The 26,716-nt window shown below is 38.9% G+C and overlaps 4 protein-coding genes across 4 annotated transcripts; 2 read left to right on the plus strand and 2 right to left on the minus strand.

Annotated features, from left to right (window-relative positions):
* Window positions 1–45: 45 nt before the first annotated feature.
* Window positions 46–7,180, plus strand: LOC147523957 (transferases, transferring acyl groups). Its single transcript, XM_086601077.1, is given in 17 exon segments — window positions 46–446; window positions 522–585; window positions 664–709; window positions 1,133–1,269; window positions 1,751–1,824; window positions 1,987–2,071; window positions 2,174–2,263; window positions 2,352–2,425; window positions 3,883–3,899; window positions 3,902–3,969; window positions 4,167–4,293; window positions 4,387–4,491; window positions 5,216–5,348; window positions 5,478–5,529; window positions 5,618–5,662; window positions 6,159–6,257; window positions 6,484–7,180. Coding segments are annotated over 17 exon segments (1,416 nt in total). The 5' UTR covers window positions 46–399; the 3' UTR covers window positions 6,637–7,180.
* A 1,063-nt stretch (window positions 7,181–8,243) lies between these two features.
* Window positions 8,244–9,151, minus strand: LOC147523958 (uncharacterized). Its single transcript, XM_086601083.1, has one exon. The coding sequence runs from the start codon at window positions 8,976–8,978 to the stop codon at window positions 8,523–8,525; it is 456 nt and encodes a 151-aa protein (XP_086457209.1). The 5' UTR covers window positions 8,979–9,151; the 3' UTR covers window positions 8,244–8,522.
* Window positions 9,152–15,471: 6,320 nt separating this feature from the next.
* Window positions 15,472–16,709, minus strand: LOC147523959 (pentatricopeptide repeat-containing protein At5g15010, mitochondrial-like). The gene is made up of 3 exons (XM_086573071.1): window positions 16,530–16,709; window positions 16,123–16,349; window positions 15,472–15,511 (listed from the first exon to the last, which is right to left on the minus strand). The coding sequence occupies exons 1-3, from the start codon at window positions 16,707–16,709 to the stop codon at window positions 15,472–15,474; spliced, it is 447 nt and encodes a 148-aa protein (XP_086429197.1).
* An 8,166-nt stretch (window positions 16,710–24,875) lies between these two features.
* On the plus strand, window positions 24,876–25,523 carry LOC147523960 (uncharacterized). Its single transcript, XM_086573080.1, has one exon. The coding sequence runs from the start codon at window positions 24,876–24,878 to the stop codon at window positions 25,521–25,523; it is 648 nt and encodes a 215-aa protein (XP_086429206.1).
* Window positions 25,524–26,716: the final 1,193 nt, after the last annotated feature.

Here is a 26,716-nt window from a genome sequence, read left to right on the forward strand (position 1 = left end):
TGTTATATTTTATTAGATAGAAGAAGATAGTGAAGACAATATTGTGCGGGTATTTCAATGGTTGTATTAGGGAACAGATCACATGTGAGTAGTGCTTATTAGAAACTATACTAACACCTAAATAAAAGAGATTCAAGATATGTTTTGCTTAATTTGTAGATAAATAACAAATTTGATGATCCTATAATAGAGAGTCTAAGATAATCTCGTGGAATTGGATAATTAATTTTTGAGTATCATTGGCCACCGTGACTATAACACTTGGAATCCACACGACCACACTCAACCATGATTGCAATTATTGATTTAAAATGAGTAACAAGTCGTTAACAATGTGATTAATATACTCATAAACCAGTTCAGCACTCAAAAGTGAAAACTATTTTGATCTTCCGCTCTATGGATACTTTTCACAGTTCCAATCCATACAAACAATTTAAAGAAGAGTAAGTCCTCATTCATAACTCTTATTATTTTAATACATCTATATATTGTAATTTTAATTTTTGGATGAATATTAGATTTATAAGCAACCTTAGTGGATCTTCTATGCTTGAAATTGTGGCACTTACAGCAATTGTACCTGTAAGTCGTTGTTGTTATTCTTATTTAGTTAATATTATTTTCACAATTCAAAAGTTTTTGTTTAACTCATAATTTCAGATTCTGATTCTTTTACGGAATTCGTTTAGTTTCAAAGGTCATAATGGTAAGTCTATTTTCAAGTTATAATACTAGATTGTTTTTGGCATGCATTTTGGTTGTAAAGGTATGGGGGAGGAAGAGGAGCATTTGTGGCTTAAGAAGAAACCTAATAACCCATATGGAGGGGTTTTGTCTTGTTGGGGAGAATCCTACACTCAATCTACTGATTCTACTCTACTTTTGTTTCCCTGTCCAAGCTGAAAGGTCTCCCCATCGAGTTTGTGGAAGTGAAATGAGCTTCTGCATAATCTTATAGAGCAAGAAATTTGGAAACTTGCATTTCTTCCACTTAGACATGATTTTGACTTTGGATCGGTGTATTGGGTTGTGGGCAAGGATGGTGCTGGCTGATGAATACTTTTATTACGTGATCAATGCGTTGTTTATTCATGGAATATGATATCTATAAATTTAGTGTGGTTTTCAGACCCTGTACATATCATGAAGGCGACATCAAAAGTGGGTGATAAGGCAATTATTGGCTGCAGAATTTGGAATGCCTACATAATCGCATTGGCTGCAGATTTTCTTTTTGTGGTTCTTCCAATCCTTCTGTTTTTCACTGTAAGTATTAAGTGAAGATTTCTGTTGAAGTTAATTTTGATATTTTGGTAGTTTCTTTTTTATGGAGGGAATTTACTATTAGTTTTGGAATCATACATATAAATTTTTAAAAATCAAAATGTATAAACAGCTTCCTCTCTCCTCAACGTGTAGCACTCATTCCTTGACACTTAATATGAGATTTCCTTTCAAAACCAGTACATTTATATTTGTGCCATCGTGAACAACATCAAGATTATCAGCTACAAAAATGTAAATCGACTTGATATAGATTTAGGGTGAGGGTTTTAGATGAGATTAAAAACTAACATAGACCATAAGATACTATGTTTTAATGTCTGTGAAATTAGCAAAAAAACAATGAAGCGCTCCTTACTCACGTTCCATGTTTATCACACTTGACCAACTTTGTGTTGTGGTTCAAAGATCTTGTACGATTCACTTACATTGGCGCTTTGCAAATTTTGTAACTCCATGGCAGGTGCTAGCAGAATGGACTCAGTTATCCTCAATTTGCCTGACATTGCTTTTGTTTGTAGGCTTTGCAGTTAAAAGGTAAGTATATGACTCAACCGATGTTTGATTGTCATTTCGAAAAGCCAGATATAGTCTCATGTAGAACATGCGTAGACTGCTCAAATTTGTTAGATGGTAAACTGACTGTACAGCTGACGAAATATATTAACCTTTATCTGATCTGCTGTATTTCATTTGTAGATTTCGTTCTTCTTCTTCTTCTGATGGTGGGAGACAGGCCACATATTCTGTTAGAACAATTATTTCTTCATACAGAGTTTCAGTGGTACAATAGATTTCTTCCATGGATTATTTATTCTGGTTAAACTATTTTTTTTGTATTTTAATTCTTTTGCCTTTCGTAAGGATTAATTGTTTTGCAATTTAGGTGATTGTGACGTGCCTGTGTATCTTGGCTGTTGACTTCAAAATATTTCCCAGACGATATGCGAAGACTGAGACTTACGGCACTGGCCTGGTAACTATCAGTATTTTTGTCAGTTTTCATTCTGATTTCTCTTTCTTACCTGAATTTATGATTCTGACAACTTCTATCGCTTGAACAGATGGATCTTGGTGTGGGGTCATTTGTACTGGCAAATGCACTAGTTTCGCGACAAGCACGCGATGTCCTATCGACGTGAGTCGGTATATATACCTGAGCATCTGATTTTGTTTGTATATATATATGTACGGATACTTGCAGTACTGCCCTTTCTTTTCTCCCGATGAATCATTACTATCCTATTTAACATAGGCATGCTGATTTTTGGTACAAGATATCAATATTAACATTTAGAGATCTAAACATGGGAGACTAATTTGCCTTCACATCATTTTGCATTCTAGGTAATGTGAAATAGGTTTAGACGCCCCATTTGTTTAATTTCGTACCCATACCAGCTGACAAGTTTTGAAGGGAGGGGGTCCATGACTTAGTGGAGCATAGGGTGCCATTATACTGAAGGAGTATGCACAGTGAGTAGCAGAGATTGACATCTGTATCTCTTAAAAAGGCTTCAAATAAAGGTTCATCAAGATGCTATGACATATCAACATGCATACTGAGTGTTGAGGTGTTATGTAGAGTCCCAGATGGGAATTCAGAATGTTGCATAACAGTATTTAAGCTCCTGTGCCTCACCACTCATAGCCAGTTTGGTCTGAGGTGGATGCTCCAAAGTTTACTAATCAATATTGGTGTAAAGCAATGGGCATTGCCCGCGTTGACCTTGTAAATTAGATGCATCCCGTCCTGAAGTCGGGGTTTGTTGTATGTATTAGATCTAGGATTGCTACAGTTATTTTAGTTGCAGATACCATCAAACAAAATATGACCGATGTAATGAGCCATTCGCAGTTTTACCGTATGAATTAGTTGATACTTACTCAGTTACTCATTCACGGCTAATCTTTGTCCCATTTGGGACTATACTAAACATCTCAACAATGAGCAAAATTAAGAATCAGCAAGGAGAGTTAATAAATCATTTGGGGACTCCTAGATCTAAAACAGAAAAATAGTGACCTTACATATTCCAAAGGGATCTTTGGACTTTTGGAGATGGGGTAGCTCCAGTGGTGCTGAAGGAATAAGGTGGGATCAGAATGCACAAACAGAGGAACCAGTCAGACATGGAGAGTACTGAAATCTTGAATACTGATATGTTGTTTCAATAGGGTCTGATTGGCATTTTGCAAGAGAAGTCTTGTTTCAAAGAAGGTCGTATGGTCTCTGTTCACTGGGGCCAGGACTAAGGTGGTTGTATGTGGTCACTGTTTTCTGTACACCACAATGGTAACCCCTGGGAGTCTTTTGCAGTATAGGGATCAACTTTAACCTCATCTTGAATTGTGGGATCCCATTTATCTTTTATTCTTTTGTTTAGTAATACTAGTTAAATTTTTTTTCCCTTCTTGCCAATGGTTCAATGGCAAGAAGGAAAGTTGATGCTGCTTACTGACTCGTATACAGTGAAGTTAATTTATTTCGTGGAGCAGTAACCTGTGAACTTATTTCACGAGACAGTTTAACTTTGTGATGAATATTGTTTTGCGTCAATGAAGTGGACGCATTTTTTTTAATACTTTTCTTAGGGAGTGGAAGACTGCGCTCGGTCAACAGGCCCTCTGATCCTCCTGGGATTTGGTCGGCTCATTTCTACAGTTAGTGTTGATTATCAGGTTGGGAACTGAACTTATAATTGATGCTGATGATACTGTCAATTGTCTTTTCCTTGAACATTTTTTCGAGTACTCCACTTAATCATAACTCATTATTCTTTTTGTGTTATGTGTCATTTGTTGATTTTGAAATTGAACTTTTTGTCATGGCTGAAGTTTGTTCTATACTCGTCATACTATCTCTTTGTTCTTTGTAGGTCCATGTAGGAGAATATGGTGTCCACTGGAATTTCTTTTTCACCCTTGCTGCTGTATCCATCTTAACATCCCTAATCAGCATCAGTCCTAAATGCTGTGGTGTTCTAGGTTTACTGGTGCTCATAGGTATAGAGCTAATGAAGATTTCAATTGTCTGTTTTTCCCTGAGTTACCATTTGCATGTTGTGGAAAGTCAATTTCAAATTTACTATTGTTCAGGTTACCAGACGTGCTTGTTGTGTGGCTTGAACGATTATCTTCTATCCAACAAAAGGACAGCGAACATCATCAGCCAAAATAAGGAAGGGATATTTAGTATATTTGGTGAGGATTTCAAGAGATCTGTTTCAAAGGTTTCTCATTAATTTAATCCTTTGAGTAGATGTAGTTCTTATTTTAGAAATTTACTTTTTTTTCTATGCCATAGGCAGTTAGACGATATCTCTTTAACACATTTTTTGACCAATCTGTAAAAGTTTGCAAATTTATTCCTTAACTTATGCACTGGACAAGAAATATCTCAAGTTGAAAGCATGCATAGTTTGAGACTTCGAGTTAGTGTCATCCATATAACTTCTTCTCCAGTTGTTAATACATTTTTCCATGTATTTTAACTTATGGCCCATTTGAATTAATGAAAGGTTAGGAGTCCTTTTCCACTGTTCATTTATCCAAGTGCTAGTTGTATACCAGTTAGTTTAACATAAGGACCGTTGAAATTGCTAAAAGGAAGAGTTTGGAGTATCTCTGACTAATGTTAATAGGAAGAGTTTGGGATGCTTTCTGTACTTGGCATTTAATCATTTGCTATCTAAATAAGTAACATAGTTTTAGGGACTGTAAGAATTGTTAATAGGATTAGTTAGAGAATGTTCTGATACTACAGAAGCTCAGCCATTATTACATATATATGTTTTTTTTTAGTTCCATTCCATCTTTAATTGTGCTGCATGAAGCTTGTGTTGTCGACTCTCTCCATGTATATATGTATGTATTTCGTTTGTGGTTTTGTTTGTTTGCTGAAAGGTTAAACAATTTCATGGGTCAGGATATTGGGGTCTGTACCTTGTTGGAGTCTTTCTGGGTAAAACTCTTTTCTTTGGAGACAATTATGCCACATCAAGGATAAGAAGCGACCAAAGGACAAGGACTAGAATCTGGATTCTTGCTATTATGTTTTGGTAACACTTCTAATTCAAGATTATTTTTCCTATGTGTTTGTTTGTTTGTTTCGGTGGAATGTGCTCCCTGGGAAACTACCTTCATGTTGAGACTTCATTTCCAAAACTATGATTTAATGGATTTTGTAGGGTGTTGACTGTCATTCTAGACAAGCATGTGGAAAGAGTTTCCCGCCGAATGGTAAAACTTTGCTACTTCAATTGATTTTTGCACTTGATTAGAGGATTACATCAAGGACTGAATTTCTTATTGCTAAATTTTGATGCAGTGTAATTTGGCATATGTGACACTTGTATTGGCACAAAATTTTCAGGTATTTCATTTTCTTGACTGAATTTTATTATAAAAATTTCAGGACTTGCATATTGCATCTATTGTAGGGGAAAATTGCATTTGCCGAGCCTGTTAAATCGCCAAGCCTTCTGTTGTGTTTTATATCTTAACTACAAGAAATTAGTGGGTAGTTCATATGATATGCTGATACTTGGCTGCACTTGGGCTTGCGTGAAAAACAATTACTCTTATTAGCTGATTTTGAGGTAGTAGTGAGAGTTAAGCAATTAAATGAAAGAAAAGCAAGAATGGAAATAGAGAAAGAAAAGTGATTGGAGGAGTAAGGAGAAAGAAGAAGAAACTCAAGAAAGAAATGAAAGCACAAAGCAGGTGAATCGTGGAGTTGTCGTCAACCTATTAATATTGGGTACTATCTTCTAAGGGTCAGATCAAATTAGCAGTTGTAAAGAATAAGGGGTGTTTACTATGTTCAAACTAAAATTTTGTTCCTCAAATAGAAGTGTTTAATCTTGCAGGTATTAGCAATTTTGATGCTTTCAGAATTCAATGGTGAACACAAGATGTTGGTACTAGAAGAAGCATTCTGTCGCAATTTACTAGGAATATTTCTTCTGGTGAGCTAAGTTACAGTATATATTCAACTCCATTTACATGCATCCAAGCTTTTCTAGTGAATATTTTCTGCGAAAGTGCCACCTAGAGAACATCTAATCAATTAATTTGATTTTTGTGATATCTTTTTAGAATTTACAGTTGTGTGCTGATTGCTAAAGTCATTTTGTGTTCTTTTTCCCTTGGTTATCTTTATTACTTAATGTTTTTTTCATTTTGTATGTGTAGGCAAATGTGTTTACAGGGTTGATCAACATGTACGTGGATACCATCTATGCGTCATCAGTTACAGCCTTAGCTATCTTGAGTGGCTATGCTTTTGTATTGTGCGTTTTTGCTGGATTTGCGGAGTGCATAGGAATTAAGTTTAAGTTTTGGTAGTATGGGTATTGTTGGTATAAAAGCATGTTTAGAAACAAGAAAATTGCTGAGAGAATTACAAACTCGAAAAGTGATTGGTTGCTTTCACTATCTTGGTAGGTGGATTATCAAGTGCTCCTACAGATAAGTTGCAAATATAATCAAATACTTTTTCCCGGTCTCTAGCTTGTTACGTTTTATCATTTTGTAGATCTTACTTGAACAGGATCTGTTCTATAATACGGTGTTCCTACATCCTAGAGTGAAATTGAGACGTTAACTAAAGCAGTAAAGCCTCGTCAATGAAACAGGACTGTACGAGCCGAGCGTGAGTAGTGGATGGAGATTCGGTGGGGATCTCCAAGTAATAGAGGATCTTTCTCAGCAGCCTTCGTGCTACTGCGGTGGTCGTTCGGTTATCTGATTGACATGCTGCTCAACTTTTTACTTTTTTGAGTAACTGTACTCATTGCTAATAGGCGTGTTTAACTCTTTCTTTTAAGGTTTTGTACTGACATTTGACACAGCAGCTAAACTTCAATTGCACCATAAATTCCGCGAGGTATTCTAATGTTGGATAGAATACTTATGTTCTAGATGATTCTAGAATACTATTATTAGGAGTTAAGTTATTTCTTAATTTGTGTCGAATTAGAATTATAGGTATTTTGTATTGGTTAGAGTCCAAGAAACCATACCGATAAATATAAATATGGCTTCTCTAGTATTTTGTAAACGAACCCATTATGATTATTATGATTTGATTATTATTCAAGAATCTCTCAATTGAGTTCTCTTTGTTATTATTTATCTTTCTACTCTAAATTTTTATCTTTTTCTTACTTATTGTTGTTGTTAATCTAAATCTCTTGCCTTTCTTCTTCACTTCTCTACTAATCGAGTGATTTTGTAATCTATTTCTTCTAAATTTCTACTTTGTTCTACATTACATTCTCTATTAAGCTTACTCAAACAACATTTAGTTGCTGTGAGACTAGAGCTAAAGACTTGACGCGCTACACGTAACACTAGGTCACTAGCCAAATGTCAAAACTTGAACTGAGTCTCAAAATTGTGAAACTGTGAGTTTAGAAATAATTTTTGAGTGTAGGTGTACTACTGGGACCTGGGAGTATGTTTTGGGCACTCCAAAAAAGTTTTCAGTTTATACATTATGCGCAAACCACTGGCGTTGCTCTAATGAGGAATTTTGCAGTCAGTATTATTTCAGCGTCTTTGTAGTTGCTCAATTAATTTTAATTATTATCATTTCCTTCCAAAAAACCTACAGGTCGGCAGGTCCAATCCTTTTCACAAGCATTTTCAACCTGAATTGCTTGCCAATGTGAAAACTAAATGCAAAAACATTCGAGTTTGAGTCAGCCACACACATAAACATCTCCATGGTAATCTGAGATTGCCACACATCATAGTCAGAATATAAGGCTCAATCTCAGCCTGGGCAAGGCTATTTCGTTGGCCGGAAAAACCTTTTGTAGTGTTAACCAATTTGTAGGAAAGCATGCATCAATTGCAATTTGAGTTCAGTTAGTATCAGGAGCTTTTGATAGTTGATACATGATACCATGTTCATTTAGCATTCATATTATTGCCAAAGATACCCAAGATAAGTATAACTACATTATATATACCTAATGTACAATTGTACATCATGCATTTGCTCGAGTTCAAAACCTCGGTAACAAACTAACAATACAATTCCGTTGGTTGATGTAAGAAGTGTGCTATTTATTCACGAGTGGCTATTGCTTACTAAAACATAGTAGCATAGATATATAACGTATGTGCATAATTGCATATCACTACTATTCTTAAACACACGTGACACACCACACAGCACAACAGTGTATAGCACACATAACTAGTCTCCAACTTTGTATCACTTCTTAATTTCCTCCAGATACAGATGGTGTTCGATTACCACCTGATCCACCACTTCCTCCACCGGTACCACCTCCAGCATAGCCCGAACCACTACCACTACCACCACCATAAGCACCACCACTGCCAGATCCATAGCCATATCCGGAACCCAACCCAGAGCCGGAACCAAAGCCGAAACCAAACCCCTTCCCATGTCCATTTGGAGATCGACCTGACCCTGAACCATATCCCCAACCACTTCCAGGACTTGATCCCCAGCCCCAACTGCTGCTCCAATTCTTACCATGGCTTGAACCACTTCCACCACTTGGCGCTCCACTAGTTGGGCCTGCAGACATTTCTGTGAACACAAGTTCTTTTCTCCCACCAAAGGTTTTGTAAGCCAGGGAAGTGCTGCTCTGCAAGAATAGGAAAATGAAGAACACAAATAGAACGTTTTGTATTTTTTTGGATTGCATATTTAGACAGTTGTTCACTTGTGAAAGGAACTTTTGAGTGTCACACTTGGTAGGAGGAAGTTGTATTATTAATAGTGCAATATGTTACCCCGTGACACTGACGTAAATATGGTCGTGGACTTGCGATCAAAAAAATGATTTCCACCACCGCCCCTTCTGCTAAAGTAGATTAAGAATTCTTTTACCCACAAATTACTGTGCTTATTCGGAAGAAGTTGTATTTGCAACTTGGTATCCGATGATATTAAATATTTAAATGTCAAATTCGTAGGCTGTCCTATTAAAAAAGTATTGACATACTAACGACCTTCTTATATACGAGGAATGTCCACTGCCATACAATAATATATCTTCTTCAAAATTCATACTTGTTGTGCATTTTGCTGCTGAATCAAAGTCCCAAACTGGGAAATTTGTCACTCCCCTATACTCAAACTAAGTCCAACTCCAAACTCCAAACTCCAAAGTTTGTTTCCACACTAATTATGTGTTTTGTTTTCTTCTTTTATTTTTCCGATAATCTAATTATGTGTTTTGGTTGGAAGTTAGGAAGTAATGGAGAACTTTGACTTAAAATGCGTTCTGGCGTTTGGATACCGACACGCGTCTAGATAAAGCTATTTCTTCCACTCTTGTGGAGTAGGGGGGCTCATGCATTACACGTTCAGACTTGAAGCTTTTCTAAGGCAGGAATGAATACAGCAACGTATAAGTATCTAGGGAACAGTAGACTTTGCTGGTTGTTGTATTATCTGACATTGAGCAATACGTCACATGATTAGAATACTTGGCAAGCTAGGCCCACTACATAGGTCTCTTGGATCAATTAGCAACACCTAAAAATAGATTCAATCCTAAAGGTTATATATTCTTTTCTTAGGGGAAGAATCGAAAAGATTTGCGAGAGTTTTTAGTGATATATATGAGGTACTGGCTTGTATGCCATCTCACAAGTGCGGCGTCTCCTGCTAGCGTTTCTCAGGGTAAGATGTGATCGATTTAAACCATCACTATCATAGGCGAAATGCCTAATAACTAAAGTTTCATAACAGTTATCACCAGTTTACAAATATCTCACTGGCGTAAAACACTTTAGTTAATTTTGTGACACCATGAACGGAAAGCCATTCCATCGTTCCTGAAAGAACCATCACTGAACTCTAAATTAGTGCCAAAGGGGGTACAAATGCGACATTTAATTGCACTGTATGACGTTGTTGAGTGGACGCATGTCAACACCAAACTATACTGCTTGTTTAAAATTGAGAAATAGCACATGGATCGGGTCCTATTTTATGTAGTGGACTATCTCAATCAGCCATTTACGAGATATCTCATGATGTCTAGTTACTGATCAATAGGAATCTAAGACCATTAATACTGAGTAGTTGAGAATGCTCCCAGTGACCCACGTCAGCTCCCATTTTTCTCTCAAACTGACACATCAGATTTTACTTAAAAAAATGAATTCTACGCCCTTTTTTTACGCCCTTTTTTTGCGATTTCAATTGTTCGTAGCCCAAAATACATAAAAACCCAAAATAGATAAGTAGATAAAAACCTCTTTCTTAAATCTTATCTCATTCTTAAATTTTATCTCCATTCTTACTCCGTTCTTAAATCTTATCTCCAAACAAAACAAGAAGTTCTTTTTCATTTTAATACCGTGTTTCAGATCAAAGGCTTACACGAATTGTGAAGGCAAGAGAAAGGATGGGTTTTTATAGGAAAAAAAACGGCAAACCATCTTTGCTTCTTCAATCATCACCAATCTAAGATCAACAGTTATCTTTTTTTCCTCTGTGAATCACTCTCTCAAATCCGTTCTCTATTTTTAAAAGTTTCTCTTGCGAGTTGTCACGGTAAGACTACATCCAATCTTATTTTCCTCAGAAATCGTAACTCCGACTTTTATATATTACAAGGTTACAATGAGTCGTCACAATGCATCATCAATGCCAGAAATAAGACCGATCTTCTATGTAAGGATATATTCTTTGCAAAGCCTTATTAGATCCAATCTTTTTTAGTTTACAATAGCAGAGGCAAATGACGAGTTTTATTGACTTGAAATGAAAACTCAATCAAATAAATTGTGTTTTATGAGTTTTAGGTGAATAGGAAGAGCTGATGCCTCTTATCTTTCATTCTGTTTACATTTTTTAAAAAATTAGGTTGTTTAACTAGATATGGGTTTACAGCAAAATGTGTATGATGATAATAAGAAATAAAAGCAGCTTATCCCCGCCCGATGATAAATCTTTGATGATATTTCTAATGCGGATGTAGATGAAGATGGAAACGAAGATGAGATATAAAAAAAAAAGTAAATAAAAACCGGTTCGGGTTCGGGTGGGTCTTCCTCTTCAAGCCGTATTAGGAAAGAGATTTTTGGAACTTGGGTTTTCGGATGATTGGTGCGAAATCAAGAATTGGTGGTGATTACGCTTATTATGAGAATAGTAAAGCTAAACTTGATCGACTTTTCGCTCACGGTAAAGTTCGGTTACAATTAACAAATTTAGTTTCATTTAATGTTTTTGGGTATTCATTGAGTTATGTTTTCTAGGCATATATGATCGTCGAGAGTGAATGTGTCGAATTGGTGACGATTTTAATGATAATTTCGCTCGGTAAAGTTTAGTTACAATTAACAAATTTAGTTTCATTTAATGTTTTGGGTATTCATTGAGTTATGTTTTCCGGCTTATGATGCGCCGAGAGTGAATGTGTCAGGAATTGGTGACGATTTTAATGATAATTCGATTTATGGAGTTGCGGCGAAGACGATTGGTGTGAAGGTTCAGAAAGTTGTTGGTCCGGAAGTATCGGCTTTACTTGATCATGATAGTGACATGTCTCGATTTGGTTCGGATGTGGAGGACTTGGAAGAGGATTTTGTTGTGCAGGAAAATGTTCCGGAAGAAGGAGAGGGTGGTAAGTTTGGATGAGAAGATAAATTTGAATGAAGAGCGCATAGTAAGCAATGGGCGTGTGGATAATGAAGTTTGGATAGTTTACAAGAAGATATATAGCAAATTTGTTGAGGAGAAGCCGAGAGTTCGGCGTCTTTTAGATGAACAATTTGATATGGTATCAAAACCATTTACAAGGTTTCCTTCTTTCAACATGGCAAGGGTAAGTCCCCACTGACCCTTTTATGACACTATTGAGTAGGATTGTTTGTTTGTCAAGTGCATGTGAGGTATTTTCCCCACGTGCCTTCAGTTGTTCCTTTAATAGTTTGATTGCTATGAAGTTATCATTTTCTAATTAAGCAAGTCTGCTCTTATTGGTAAATTTTTTATTTGTGTGTATATAGTCTGCGAGCTGTGAAACATGAAACTATTGAGGCATCAGGATGACTAGGTTCAGATTGCAACTATACACGTAAGTACTTCGAAGATTTGAGTTGGTGGGGTTTTGTGATTTGTGGTATACTGTTGGTAGTTAGACAAGTCATGGTGCTACTAGGTGACAAACTGACAATGCATTATAAATTGTTGGTGGAGATAACTAGCTTGAAAACATGATCGTAGACAACCAAACTTATGTATTCCTTAATAGCTAGCTAATATTACGATGTTACATGATTTTCTGTCCAAAGAAAATGTTCCTCCTCATGGTACATGGATTAGCTGAGACTTGGGCGTTAAATTTTTAGACAGTCCTTTTAAAACACACATAACCAAAAATGCTGAATTATTTTCTCGCCATTATAAATATTTTTGACATTTGTTGAGGAGAAGTCGAGAGTTTCGCCTTTTAGATGAACAATTTGATATGGTAAATTTTTATTTTCTTATGGAAGTAATGTCAACGAGGCTGCCCAATTTTTTTTTGAAACCATTATTCTGTCTTTTTTTTAAAAAATAAAAATAAAACAACTATAGCAACAAAGCTTCCAAATGCAAGGGTAGCTTTGTTGGTAACCTTGCATTGGAAATACTCTAACAGGTTTGATTGTTTTGTTGCGACTCACATCGCGGAGTGCGAGACGGAAAGTGATAGTGAATTAAATGGTTACGTTGTTGCCGAGGGACGAAAAGCCTTGCAGATAAACTTAATTTTTCCCTTAAAGGCCATGTTAAAGATGAACTGGAACTTGATGCCAAGTATAAAGTTCCTACAGATATCATTTGTGAAAATGAGGGGTCAAAAAATGGTGAAATTTGGGGGGAGTCACCGCTGTTTCGATTCAAAGAAAGGTGTAGAATATGGCGAGATGTGTGATAATGATGATGATGAGGGTAGTCTTGGTGGAGGAAAGTAGTGGTGAGTCTGAGTTGTGGGACTGTGACTCTGTGAGACTATTGTATCTACATATTCAAATTTGGATAACCATCTAGGGAAAATAGAAGTTCCAAGGATTGGCACTCATGTAATTACTCTTCGAGGAAAGTAGAAGCTCCTAGTGGATAATGTCAAAGAAGCTCGAGGATCAAGATCTGATAAGCAGAAGAAGAAACGACATAGTTCAATAGTTAAATTTGTGCAATGCGTTTCAAGCTTATGACTAATTTGATTAATTCTTTTGGTGACTCACGGTTTTGCTTTTATCGGTTTTCAAAACGACAAAATACTCAGTCCTTGCGAAAAGCAGCCAAGAGAAGCGCGTCTTGGAAGTCTGAGCTTTTATGATCAAATGCCCGAACCTCGATGGGTCATTTCGATGGGTAGTTGTGCAAATGGCGGTGGCTACTACCACTACTCCTACTGTTGTTCGTGGCTGTGATGTGATTGTGCCTGTTGACATTTATGTTCGAGGTTGTCCTCCAACAGCGAAGCTTTGCTCTATGGAGTTCTTCAACTTGAGGAAGAAGATCAACCGACAAAAGGATTTCCTCCATTGGTGGACCAAGTGAGGATCAGAGTGACACTACGGGCGGAATGTCACCTGCGGTGTGTGTTTCAAGCTTTTGTTTTTCTGAATGTTCAAATAAAACCGGTTATATGGGACTCTACTGTTCTCCGGCGTCACGAAAAGAATATCGTGATTATTTGTTATGGTAGCAAGTCTTACGTTCTATATTTTGTGACGAACCCTTTTACCCTTTGTATTTACTCGGGGTTAACGTACTATATAAGTCTAAATATTGTCTAATATGTATGAGCTTTTGTTCACACCATGCATTTTCAATCAGTTTTCAGGTTGTTGTATGGTGGATATCACTTTGGTTATGTTTTTCCCACCCTACTAAGAGAAACCGCCATCAATCATTTCTTTTTCCTTGGGCAAATAGCAGGGTAGGGCCGGTAGGTATACAAAAGATACTTTTGGTGGAGGAGCGAAGCAATAATGTTTGTTTAGTCATTTCGAGGCCACGTTCATTAGGATCATATATCGCAACCAAATGAACACATCGTTAAACATTCCAGAGAATCTGACTCAAATCAACTTCATTCAGTTCGTTGTAATTTACTTTCATAAACCATCATGTGGAGCACGAAGGAACACGTGGGTGATGAGTTTTCACTTTAGGGGTGCCACTTTTTTCCGAAAACCAAAATTTTCCGAATTCTGATTTTTCTGAAAAATAAATGGACCGGAATTGGATGTGTTTTCAAAATCCGATCCGATCTGATTTCAGATTTTTTAATATATTACGGTCTATTTTATATAGTTACTAAATTAAAACTGCAGCTAGGTTACAAAACAAATAAAAACCCTCGAGAAATAGAACATTGTCTCTCTTACAACTTCAAGAAATTAATATTATCATTGTAGTACAGATATAGGTGGTAAAGGACTTTTTATGAAAGAAATAGATGAGGTATTTTTAAATAGTGAAATTGATATTGCTGTTCACTCCATGAAAGATGTACCTACATATTTACCAAATGGTACTATTTTGCCTTGCAACCTTCCCCGGGAGGATGTTCGAGATGCATTCATTTCCTTGAGTGCAGCTTCTTTAGCAGAGCTTCCATCTGGGAGTGTTGTTGGTAGTGCTTCACTCAGGAGACAATCACAAATACTCTACAGATATCCGACACTCAAGGTTAGTGGTTTCATAAATACTATGTTTTGTTGGCGTTAATTAGGTTCCATCTACTCTAGAGGTAGCAAATCCTTTTAACAAGATCACAGGCATGATCTTGAATTACGAGTTGGTAATTTATGGGCCAAGATTTTTTGTTTTGTGAAGAGTGTCACAAAAATAAAAATTTGTCTGTCATCATCTGTTATACTACCAGCAATTCTCGATAGGGTCAAATTCAAATTTCCTAACTTAATCATCGGCCTTTGCTTGTGTTGCTTCTCATTAATCCATAATGAGCTTCCATTTGCCTTAAGTAAATCTTTCTGACAAAATAAGCATTTGAAACTGCTCTAAGCAAAACACTAACCTTGGTCGTCTTCTTAGCATTACTTTCGAGAATCGAGACATTGCCCTTTACTTTTTAACCATATATATAGCTTAAATAACCTAGACGTCATAGAAACTTCAAATGCATTAACACTACTTTGAAACTGTGTGATCATTACATACTACTGAAACCTGATACCAACAGTACCTAACAATCCAACTCTACACAGAGCACTTCAAAAAGTTGAGTCACAGAGAACATAACATTTGATATTTTGTTTGGTGCAATAAGAACAACTGAGTAACTGACTACAGAGAACATATAATTCAAACTTTGAGATGGATATCAAATGGCTCAGAGCTTGAGGTTTTTACCCTGTTGAAGAATGACTTGATGTTAATACTCATTACATTTTTGTGCATATCTTTATTTCATTGTCAACATTAGCCAGTTTGTTAACAAACATTCTTTGTTTGAAACTGAACTCTGCCCAGGAGAGTTCATGCAAATGACAACTATAACAAGTTATGGGAAAAATCTAGAAAAAAAGCATCTATAAATAACAAAAATGATGTTTATTATATACCTTGCACACCGGATTAAAACCTTTATGGAAGTCAATATCAAGGGCTAGGTGAGGAGTCCCATTTAGTATACTACTAGATCCTACTTCTCCCAAAAAGAGAAACCCTTCTCCCGCGTAACCTTTTTGGTTTCAGGTAGTTTCAGAAAATCCTTTTCATAGCTAGACGTGTTCAAGACAACTTTGGGGTTCTTTTTCGGGGAATCCAAACCCGTTTGATTATTGAAATCCAATGTTCCAGCAGTCTACCTGGCAGAGGCGAAAGCTTGAAGCATCTCTTCCGTTTTTGCTTCTGGCAAAAACCTTTTCTCCTTCATCTCTTCATAATACTTCCAGGCCTCCTCCAACTTTCCATTCAAAAAGAGTCCATGTATCAAGACTATATATGAGCTCCGGTCAGGGCTCAATCCATTCTCACTCATCTCACTCCACAGCTTGAAAACATTTTCAATCTGATCCCACCAAATGAGAACTTTCTAATCAACATGATATAAGTATCATTAACAGGGTGGCATCCAGCATTTTTCATCTTTTCCAAGAGCTCAAATACCTCTTCCCCAGTTTTAAGGATGCCAAAAAAAGCATGATAAGTCCTAATTGTCGGGGAGAAACCCTTTTGCAACATCTCATCAAAGACCACCTTAAGCTTCTTCCACCCGATGACCCTTACAAAGAGGCTTGATTAGTGAATTATAAGTAACAACATTTGGTTTGAAACCCTTCTCTTCCATGGTCTTCATTAAATCAAAGGCTTCTTTCACATGCTTACCTTTTGCTAATACATAAATGACAGCATTGTAAACCTTTCTATCAAGAGAAACACCCAAATGCTTCATTCGATTAAATAGCTTGAGAACTTCATGACTTTTGAAATTGAAATTGAATGATTATCTGTTTATCACCTTACAATTATAATGGTGGTTATTCTTCCAAAATCTTTCTGTATGGACTTGAGCAGCAGGGCAATAACATCCCCTCAAGGTCACTGGCGAGGCAGTATCAGGTCGAATTTCCAACCCATCCTACCAAATTTCATTCATGTTCAAATAAAAATAGCATAATAGTGTACCATTTGGAGTAACCTCAGTCAATGTAATTATGCACTTGACATGTATTTTAGTTTATGAAGGAATCGTGTAATTTATTATGATACACAAAAAAATTGATCAATTTCTTTATACTATTTGTCCCTAGGTTTTGATTGCGGATACATGAATTCCACCTACAACTCATTTACTCATTCCACTTCTCAGCCACACACAATTGGTTTTTAATAATCTCTTTCAACAATATATCATCTGGAATATTATCTTATATATATATATATATATATATATATATATATATATATATATATATATATATATATATATATATATATATATATATATATATATATCTAGAATATTATCCATGCTTTTTAATGTTTAATATAATATCCATTTCTACTTAATCATAAAATAATAATAATAATAAACTGAAAAATATAGTTAGCCTAAAGTCAATTTTAAAAAATTGCAAGTCCGCCATAGAATTTGGGCCAAATAGTTAGTCTTTAGCAGTTCTTTTTTCGACCTCGAGGTTGTCCACGCCAAAATTTTAAGTACCCAAAATTAGTCACGAGAAAACAGGAGAAATAAAATTTTAACTACCCACGAGAATCAGGATAAAAAAAATGAAACAATGAATCGGCAAAAAAAAAAAAGGAAACAACATCTAATGAGATTATTATTATTATTTTATTTATTTATTTATTTTACTTTCCAAAACCCAAACAACACTTCATCTTCCCATCTCATCCCGTGGCGGTTGATAAAGCGTATTTTTTTTGTGGGATCATTAAAAAGATAAACATATGATTTTAAGGCATGTATTCTTCTTGAATACTCAATCAAGTAGTAGTATTGTTATAAAACTTAGATCTTTGCATTGTTAGGTTCTAAATTGTTTGCTCTAATGATAAAATATACATTGTTTGTTTTTAGTATAGTATTGTCAAGTACTTAGTTAAGTTCTCATCGATTGAACTATCTGAGAGATTATGATTAATCGGCTTAAATTAGTTGTGGTACGTCAAAAAACATGTTTCTACCATAATTTGTCGTAACTTAGTCTAGGCCTTGGAGTGAAGGCAACAGTTTTACAGTTTTACTGTTTTTGCGCTTGGTATATATTGATGTCTCATTTGATATTGCCAGTCGAGACCTCACCAAGTGCAATGTTGGCTTGACCTTTTCGAATGTGTCTTAATTGCTACTCGATTTGTGAAGTGTAATTATATTGATTTTTATTTGTGGAGTGCTGATTGATGCTACAATCGGCAAGTTAGCTGTCCAAATACTTTGTCAAACAGCTGAGAAAGCTAAGGTAGGACTCTCATCTAGATTTGAAATTGCCATCGATTTGTCTTTCGCTACTGTTAATGCATCAGCCAGAAAAAATGTATGCATTACACTAACTAGATCAAAGTTTGAGAACTTGCAATCCCGTTAAAAAAAAAATAGAAAAACATAAATCCTTCAAACAAAGTATGCAATGAATCATTAGCTATCAATATACATATATTATTTATTCAAGTGAATTTTAGGCTTTTGAGTCATTAGCTATCTATGTAGCAAGTCCGGCCATAGGCCGGGCCAAATGGCTAGTAGGAATATAAGGCATGCCATGGCACATGCTTAGGCCCTTTGTTAGAATTACACCAGAGCTATAGTGTGCTTGCTCAAAGTTTGAAAAGTAGCACATGGATCTGGTCTTATTTTATGTAGTGGACTTTCACTCGGCCCACTCACGATGCTTAGTACTGATCAAGTTGCAGACAAGGCTGGAAACCACACGCTTGGGCCTCGGCTAGAATATCAATTTAAGTTCACTACATTTCGCTCTGATTCTATTTTCGTCCAAGAGTCTTGCCTAAGAACCTTGCTCCCTCTGTCAAAATGAAATTACTTCAGCCTCCAAGTAAATCTGTAACCACAATCTACTATATTAGTATATTCAAGAAATAATTTTGTAGGTTCTTAGACACTAGTAATCCGGAATAAGCACTCATTTCGAGCACAATTAGATTAGAGTTCCAATAAAATACTAATAAACCTTAGTTCTCATCATCATTGATAACAAGACATGACAAATTTTTCATTTTTTCTTCAGACCAGGTCTTGTTCACTGAGTGGATATAGAATCACAATACTTAATAATTATCTCAATAAAAAAGACATGAAAATAGTCAAAATACTATGCACAGTTATACTAAATGATAGTGAAAATTGAAGATGACACTACAATTTTATAGGGATTTAGACACCATGTTGACGAAGTCGTTGTAAAGGTCGATGAGGTAAAACAACCTCAAACCTAACTAATAATCAAAATATTTATAGGCTTCATGTTTAATTTTGATAAATGCGGTTAAATTATTTACTTACATGATAGATTCAGTAAAAAGTGAGTGAAGTCGAACAGTTTTATGAGTCTTTGAGCAAGAAACAGATGCCGAGTACTAAAGGTTGTTCAGCTTTGAAGGATAAAGAGAAAGATAAACAAGTTTTTAGTGTGAAAAAACAAGAACAAGAAGCAGTAAAGAGGGAAGCAGCTAGTTCAAAGAGAATGCAAGAGCTTATACGCCAGTTTGGCACAATATTTCGACAGGCAATATCCCAACTTAGAACTTTTTCTTATTATCCTTGCCTAATGTATTTGTTCTTTAGACAGTATTTGATGAATTGATATCCATATCTTAGATAGTCCACTTAGGGCATCTCCAATGGGGGGTGTAAACCGTATAGAGTGGAAATTTTACACTCCAAATATCAAAAAACTCTTTCCAATGAGGGTGCTATACCGTAGGTAATAGTGTATTAGCTAATAGAGAGGGAGGGGAATTCCCCTTCTCACTATTATTAATAAAAAACCCGGGCGACACTCGAACTGACGTCTGAGTGAAATAATTTTCGGACGTCACTTGGAGTAACGTCCCTTTCTAATTCTAAAGTAATTTTTTAACTTTCGGGGACGTCATTTCCAAGTGGACGCCACCCAATGACGCCCCAGTTTAAATTAAAGAGGGACGCCACTCAAGTGACGCCCCGAAGTTTAAAATCTATTTTTTTTTTACACTCTTCCATTGGAGAGTTTAGAGTGGATATTTATAAACTATACAATACTATACAATTAGAGGTGTAAAATCCTAATGGCACCTACGTGGAACCTAGGTGGAAGTGTAATTTTACACCCCCCATTAGAGATGCCCTTAGTAGTTGTAAATTTATGATTTCATTTTACTTCTCATTGACAGCGTGTATTATCCTTACACGTACACTTGCCCTTCACTTGCGGATCACACAACACAGGTGGGCTTGGCCCTTTATGCAGCCTATAGATATAGAAAGGTCTCAAATTACACGATTATTATGATGTAAGTACTTTGTTATCTATTATCAATATAACAAATTACACTAACTACCCGAGAGAACTCCTTGCTTGCTCGTCTTCGCTTCCTCCCCTTAATTCATTCTATGGATTTCTTTGTTATCTATTATCAAGATATTGCTATTCCATGCCTAAATGATGCATACATATTTGCCACGACTGACGTTATCTGTAGTTAGTTTTTTTAGTATGACTGTACATCTACACCAAAATGGGAACCATGGTCCTTGTATTCCTACTGGGCACTCTCAGGAGTTCGTTTTGCACCTTGTTCATCATTTTCTGCCCTTAAATTACGTAGAAAAAAAATATTGTTATTATTACATTTCTTTTACGTAGAAAAAAAATATTGTTATTATGAGAAAGCGCGTCATGGTCCTATTTCATTCTACTGAGCTTCAAAACTACCCAAATTTATAAGCAGTGCCTTTGGATTAGAAGTATATCATGACGATCTTCAGACATTTCTAAATCGTTGCAGTAGTGATAAGATTGTGATGTGTGATGTTTGTTATGTGTAGTGATAGGGTCTGCGACGACCAGGGTCAAAGGTCGAGGTACCGATGCAAGCCGCAGTAGCAGGAGTCAGGGAATAGCGGATAGCTGGGAAGAGTGAGCCCGAAGCGAGATAAACAAAAGACACGGGAGTAGGGTATCACACTGCGGAGTACCAATGTACAGTAAAAACTCTACACGTGGAAGGCCGAGAAGCGATAGATGGAAGGACAGGTGGATGGCTGCAATAGAAGGGAGGGAGTATAAAAAGAATAGTGTTGGAGAGAGAGAGGGAGAAAAAGGGGGAAAAAGAAAAGAGAGGAGGCGAAACTAAGAGAGAAAGAGAGGAGAGTGGATGCAACAGTGTTTGTGACACAACATTTGGCGCCATTTGTGGGGACCGAGATCTGAACATTAGTAGGTATGGCAATGAGAGCAAAGAGAGGTGTAGAACGCCGAGGAAGGTGGCGGTCATAGAGGAGGAGGTGGAGTCAGTAGGGGATGATGGGGGAGAGCAAGGAGGAGAAGAGATAGCCGCATCGTCATCAGAAGAAACGAGATAGTTAAGGGAGGAAGTAGCAAGGTTGAGGGAAGAGAATGAGGGGTTGCGGAGGGAGAGGGAGACCATAGAGGAATCGGAAAGGGAGGTGCCGGAGATGGTGAGAGATGAGGAGGGGAGACCCGACTTGGGGGAGAACGGGGTGTCGGGATTCACCAGGGAGCAGGTGAAGGAGAAGATCGCCAACGATTTGAAAGCGAGCTTGGAGCAAGCGAAAGGCACAAGTGGAACGGCAAACCAAGTACTGGCGGGATTGAACCGCAACCCGTTGGCGGATGCAATTTGGAGGGCGGAGGTCCCAAAGCAGTTCAACCAGCCTAAATTTGAGAGGTATGATGGGACAGGAGATCCGACGGACCACATCCACCACTTTCAAAGAAGATGCCACCGCGGGCGGTGAACCCGTGATATCTGACGGGGCTGCGGTGCATGATGTTTCCGGCAAGCTTGAAAGGGGGAGCCTCGGACTGGTATTATAGGCTGCCCTCGAAGAGTATAAACAACTTCCTTGAGTTAGAGCAAGCCTTCGTGGACCACTTCATACATCAGAAAAGGCGAGTGGTGGACATAGCGGCCCTATTCAACGTGAGACAGAGGACTGCAGAGTTAGTGAGAGAATTCTTATGCAGATTCAAGGCGGAAACACTAAAGGTGGAGAACTTGGACGAAAGAACTGCGGTGATTGCCTTTGAGAGGGGGCTGCGATCGGGAACCAGGGTACACGAATCCGTGGCTAAGAACGAGATCGCGACACTGCAGGACTTATATCCGAGGGTGGAGAAGTATATAAGGTATGAGGATACACTGCAGAAAGAGACAAGGAGGTCGGGGAAGGCCGTGTTGGCTTTGGATCGAAGCGATGACTGCGGAAGATACGAGACATCAGATAGAGGAAGCGGTGGACGCCGTGGTGACGCTTCGTGGCCAGAAAGGGGGAGAGTTGAAGCTCGAAGGGAAAATAGAGAACGGAAACCCTATCGAGAAATGGAGCCGACACCATTAGACCGGCCGTTGAGTGAACTATTGCTGCTGATTCAGGATTTGCAGGGCTATGAAGGTCTGCTGAAGCAAGCCAAACGAAATACCGGGTAAGCCGTACTGTGCATATCATCAAATATAGAATCATGAGACGAATGAATGCTATGCCCTCAAATGGCTGGTACAAAGGATGATAGGGAGGGGCTACTGAAAGAGTTTACCAAAGAGAAAGGGAAGAGGAGCAGCCACTGAACCAAGGGAGAATACTGGGTACCATAAATGTCATATTCAGTGGGAAAATCTTGAGTCACAACACTCACCGAGATAGGATACAGCGGACAGCTAGCATACAACAAGTTAACGAAGAGGCAGGTTACTCGCGACCCGTCCCATGGTCCACGACCGGAAAAGGAAGCATAGTGTTTACAGACGCGGACTTGAAGACAGTCGACTCCCCACATGAGGATGCATTGGTAATCACAGTGGCTATGGGGAATTACATGGTGAAAAGGGTGTTGATTGATTGTGGTAGTGCAGTGGACTTGTTGTTCGTGGGGACGATGGAAGAAATGAAGATAGACAGGAGATAGTTGAGACCTTCGCAGACCAATTTGTATGGGTTCAATAGGAGTATGACCGAACCACTAGGGGAGCTCCTGCTGCCCATAACCACAGGACCAGTGACAGTGTTCTCTCGATTCAAGGTGGTAAACCCAAATTCACAGTACAACGCCATCCTTGGGAGGCGATGGATCCATGAGATGAAGGCGGTATCGTCCAAATGTTATCAGGTGATCAGATTTCCCACCCCAACAGGGATGCATGAAGTTCGTGGCGATCAGGTGACATCGAGGAACAGTCATCAGGGAACAGTGAAGAGGTTGATCTAAGGGGACGAAGGAGAGGCCTCGAAACCGAGAAAGAGACAGACGTATCAATTACAGTGTGCCTCCGCGGAAAAGGATACTGAGACGCCAGCAGTACCAAAAACACTTGACGAGATCGAGACGGTAAATGTGGGAACTGGGGAGGAGGATAAGTTCACATCAGTGGGATCTAATTGCCGGAAGAGTGGAATAACAAATTGATACAGTTTCTCTCAGAGAATAAGGACATCTTTGCTTGGACAATTGAGGAGATCACGGGGTTGGATCTAGAGTTCGCATGCCACCGATTACACATGAGGGAAGATGCCAAACCGGTGAGACAGAAAATGCGTGACGTTAGGCCGAAGTATGAGGAGGGAATCTGCGAAGAGGTTGCAAGGTTAAAGGGAGCGGGCATAATTCGAGAAGTAGAGTTCACAGACTGGTTGTCCAACATAGTCGCGGTACCTAAGAAGAACGGAAAGGTGCGTATGTGCGTAGACTTCACAAACGTTAACTCCGAGTGCCCTAAGGACAGTTATCCAATGCCGTGGGTGGATGAGCTAGTGGATCGGACAGCGGAGTTCAAGATTTTCTCTTTCATGGATGCCTCGATGGGATATAACCAGGTCGCGATGTATGGGCCGGATCAGGAGAAGACATCTTTCATAGTGGAGGGAGGTACCTATTGCTACACAAGGATGTCGTTGGGTTTGAAGAATGCTGGGGCCACATTCCAGCGACTGGGGAGAAGATGTTTGCGAGCAAGATACGGAAGGGTATTGAGATATATATCGACGATATGGTGGAAAAAACATGTCAGAAGAGGAACATTTGGAAGGGTTGGAGGAAACATTCAACATATTGCGGGTGCACAATTTGAAACTGAATCCAGAGAAATGTATGTTTGGAGTGACCACAGAGAAATTTCTGCGTTATATTGTGACTCACGGGGAATAGAAGCCAATCCAGAGCAAATAAGAGCACTAGTAGAAATGCCGTCACCCCCAGGACATTAAAGAAGTACAGAGGCTAGCGGGAAGGGTCGCGACATTAAACCGTTTCATATCTAAGTCATTCGACAAATGTAGGCCGTTGTATCGGTTGTTAAGGAGGACTCCGGACTTTGTGTGGACGCCAGAATGCGAGGAGGCCTTTTAAGAGCTAAAGAGGTATTTGGGCCAGGCACCTTTGTTATCGCGACCTGAATAAGGGGAGAAGCTGTACTTGTATTTGGGAGTGACCGAAGACGCGGTAAGCTCGGTTCTCGTCCGGGTGGTAGACAAGATTGAAAAACCGGTATATTTCCAGAGCAAAACACTATTGGACTCGGAGACACGGTACAACAAGGTGGAGAAATATGCCTTGGCATTGATATTCTCGGCGTTGAAGTTGAAACCATACTTTGAGGCACATTCAGTAGTGGTGGTGACAAACCTACCCCTCAAGCAAGCGCTGAAGGCGGAGAAGTCCGGGAGAATGCTCAAATGGGCGGTGATGCTGAGCTTTTATGAATTGCAATATCAAATAAGAACCGCGGAAAAGGCGTAGGCAGTAGTGGAGTTTCTGGCAGAGCTCCCAGCGGAGGATCCCACTTGGGGGGAAGAAATGCTCATGGAGCCCGAACAAGAGGGGGAGCCAGATGGATCGGATCCCTAGGATAAAAGGAATGGATGGAGAGTGTTCGTGGATGGGTCAGCAATAGATGCGGGCAGTGGAATAGCGTAGTGTTGGTCACTCCAGATAATGACCGAATCGAGTTGTCCATGAGGCTCGGGTTCGCGGCCACCAATAATGAGTCAGAGTATGAAGCCGTAATAGCGAGATTGGGAATGGCAGAGTATTTGGGGGTAGATGAGTTAACGGTTTATTCAGATTCCAACTTAGTGGTATGTCAGGCAAACGGAGGATTCGTTGCTAGATGTGCTCGAATGGCCAAATACTTGGAGGTAGTGCATCGCAAGGCAGCCAAGTTCAAGAAAGTTAGATTCGTACATTTGGTCCGCGGCGAGAACCGGCATGTGGACGCTCTGGCATACGTCGCAGCCGCAATGTCGGGGTCGGAGGAGAGAACCATAAGGGTAAAGAAGCTGGGGAAATCAAGCATCGAGAGGGTGGTCAAAGTGTGCCAGGCCGCGGAGGTGGCAGGAGGATGGATGAGCCCTATCAAACATTTCCTGTTGGGAGGGGAGGTGGCCGATGAGAAGGAAAGAAGGAGATTGGAACAAACTGCACGGAGATACATTCTGGTAGAAGAAGAGATGTACCGAAAGAACTTTGATGAACCGCTGCTGAGGTGCCTAGGGCCGAGCCTGGCATAAGAAGTGTTAGCGGAACTGCATGCAGGGGACTGTGGGAGCCATTTGGGAGAACAACTACACACCGACTGTTAATGCAAGGCTACTTCTGGCCTCACATAAAAAGGGACGCGGTGGAGTTTGCCAAGAGGTGTGGAAAATGTCAGAGATTTGCTCAGCAAATATTCGCACTAGCAGAACCGTTGCACAATATGTCCAGCCTGTGGCCGTTTGCCATGTGGGCCATGGATATCGTGGGATCGTTGCCAATGGCAAGAGGTAAGAGAAGATTCATGCTGGCCGCTATTGATTATTTCACTAAGTGGATATAGGCCGTGGCCTTGTAGCAAGTCAAGGAGGAGCAGGTGATTAAGTTTTTATGGGAGAACATTATCTGTAGGTTTGGATTGCCGCATTCCATCATTGCGGACAATGGAACACAGTTCATGGGGTCGAAAGTGAGAGAGTTCTTGCAAGCCTATAATGTGAAATAGGGATTCTCGGCTCCATACAACCCAGAAGGTAATGGGTAGGCCGAATCCTCTAACAAGACTATCATGAACAATTTCAAGAGAAAATTAGAGGACCGGAAGGGAGCATGGGCCGAAGAGCTGAGTCATGTACTGTGGGATTACCGTACTACACTACGGACCTCCACGAAAGAGACTCCTTTCTCATTGGCATACGGAATAGAGGCCGTGATCCCTTCGGAGATGGTGGTAGCTACGACGCGCACGAAGGCTGTTTGAACTGGGGCATACTTGCTAGAGACATGAACTTGGCAGAGGAGAAACGGGATACCGCGCGCATCAGACTAGAAGAATATCACCGACGCTTGCAAAGACAATACAACAAGTGATTGAAGCCTCGCAAATTTCAAGTGGGGGATTTGGTTCTCAGAAGAGTGACTCCAAGCACTAAAAAGGTAAATGAAGGAAAGCTGGGGACTAATTGGGAAGGGCCTTACACAGTGGTGGAGGTCGGAGGGGCTGGAACATACAGACTGCGGACCGGGGAAGGAAAGTTGATAGAAAGACCTTGGAATGTAAGAATGTTGAAAAAGTTTTATGTTTGAAGGTACTACCAGTCCGGGGCAAATGACTTGGGCTGTTTACACATATATAATACAACGACACTTTTGAGCAACGAATATGAAGAATTAACAAAGAACAGTCAAACATAGGGGTAAGGTGGTGCCTCGCCGGGCTCATCACCCC

The sequence above is a fragment of the Coptis chinensis genome, chromosome 1, assembly GCF_015680905.1.
Source record: "Coptis chinensis isolate HL-2020 chromosome 1, ASM1568090v1, whole genome shotgun sequence".
NCBI classification, from domain to species: Eukaryota; Viridiplantae; Streptophyta; class Magnoliopsida; order Ranunculales; family Ranunculaceae; genus Coptis; species Coptis chinensis.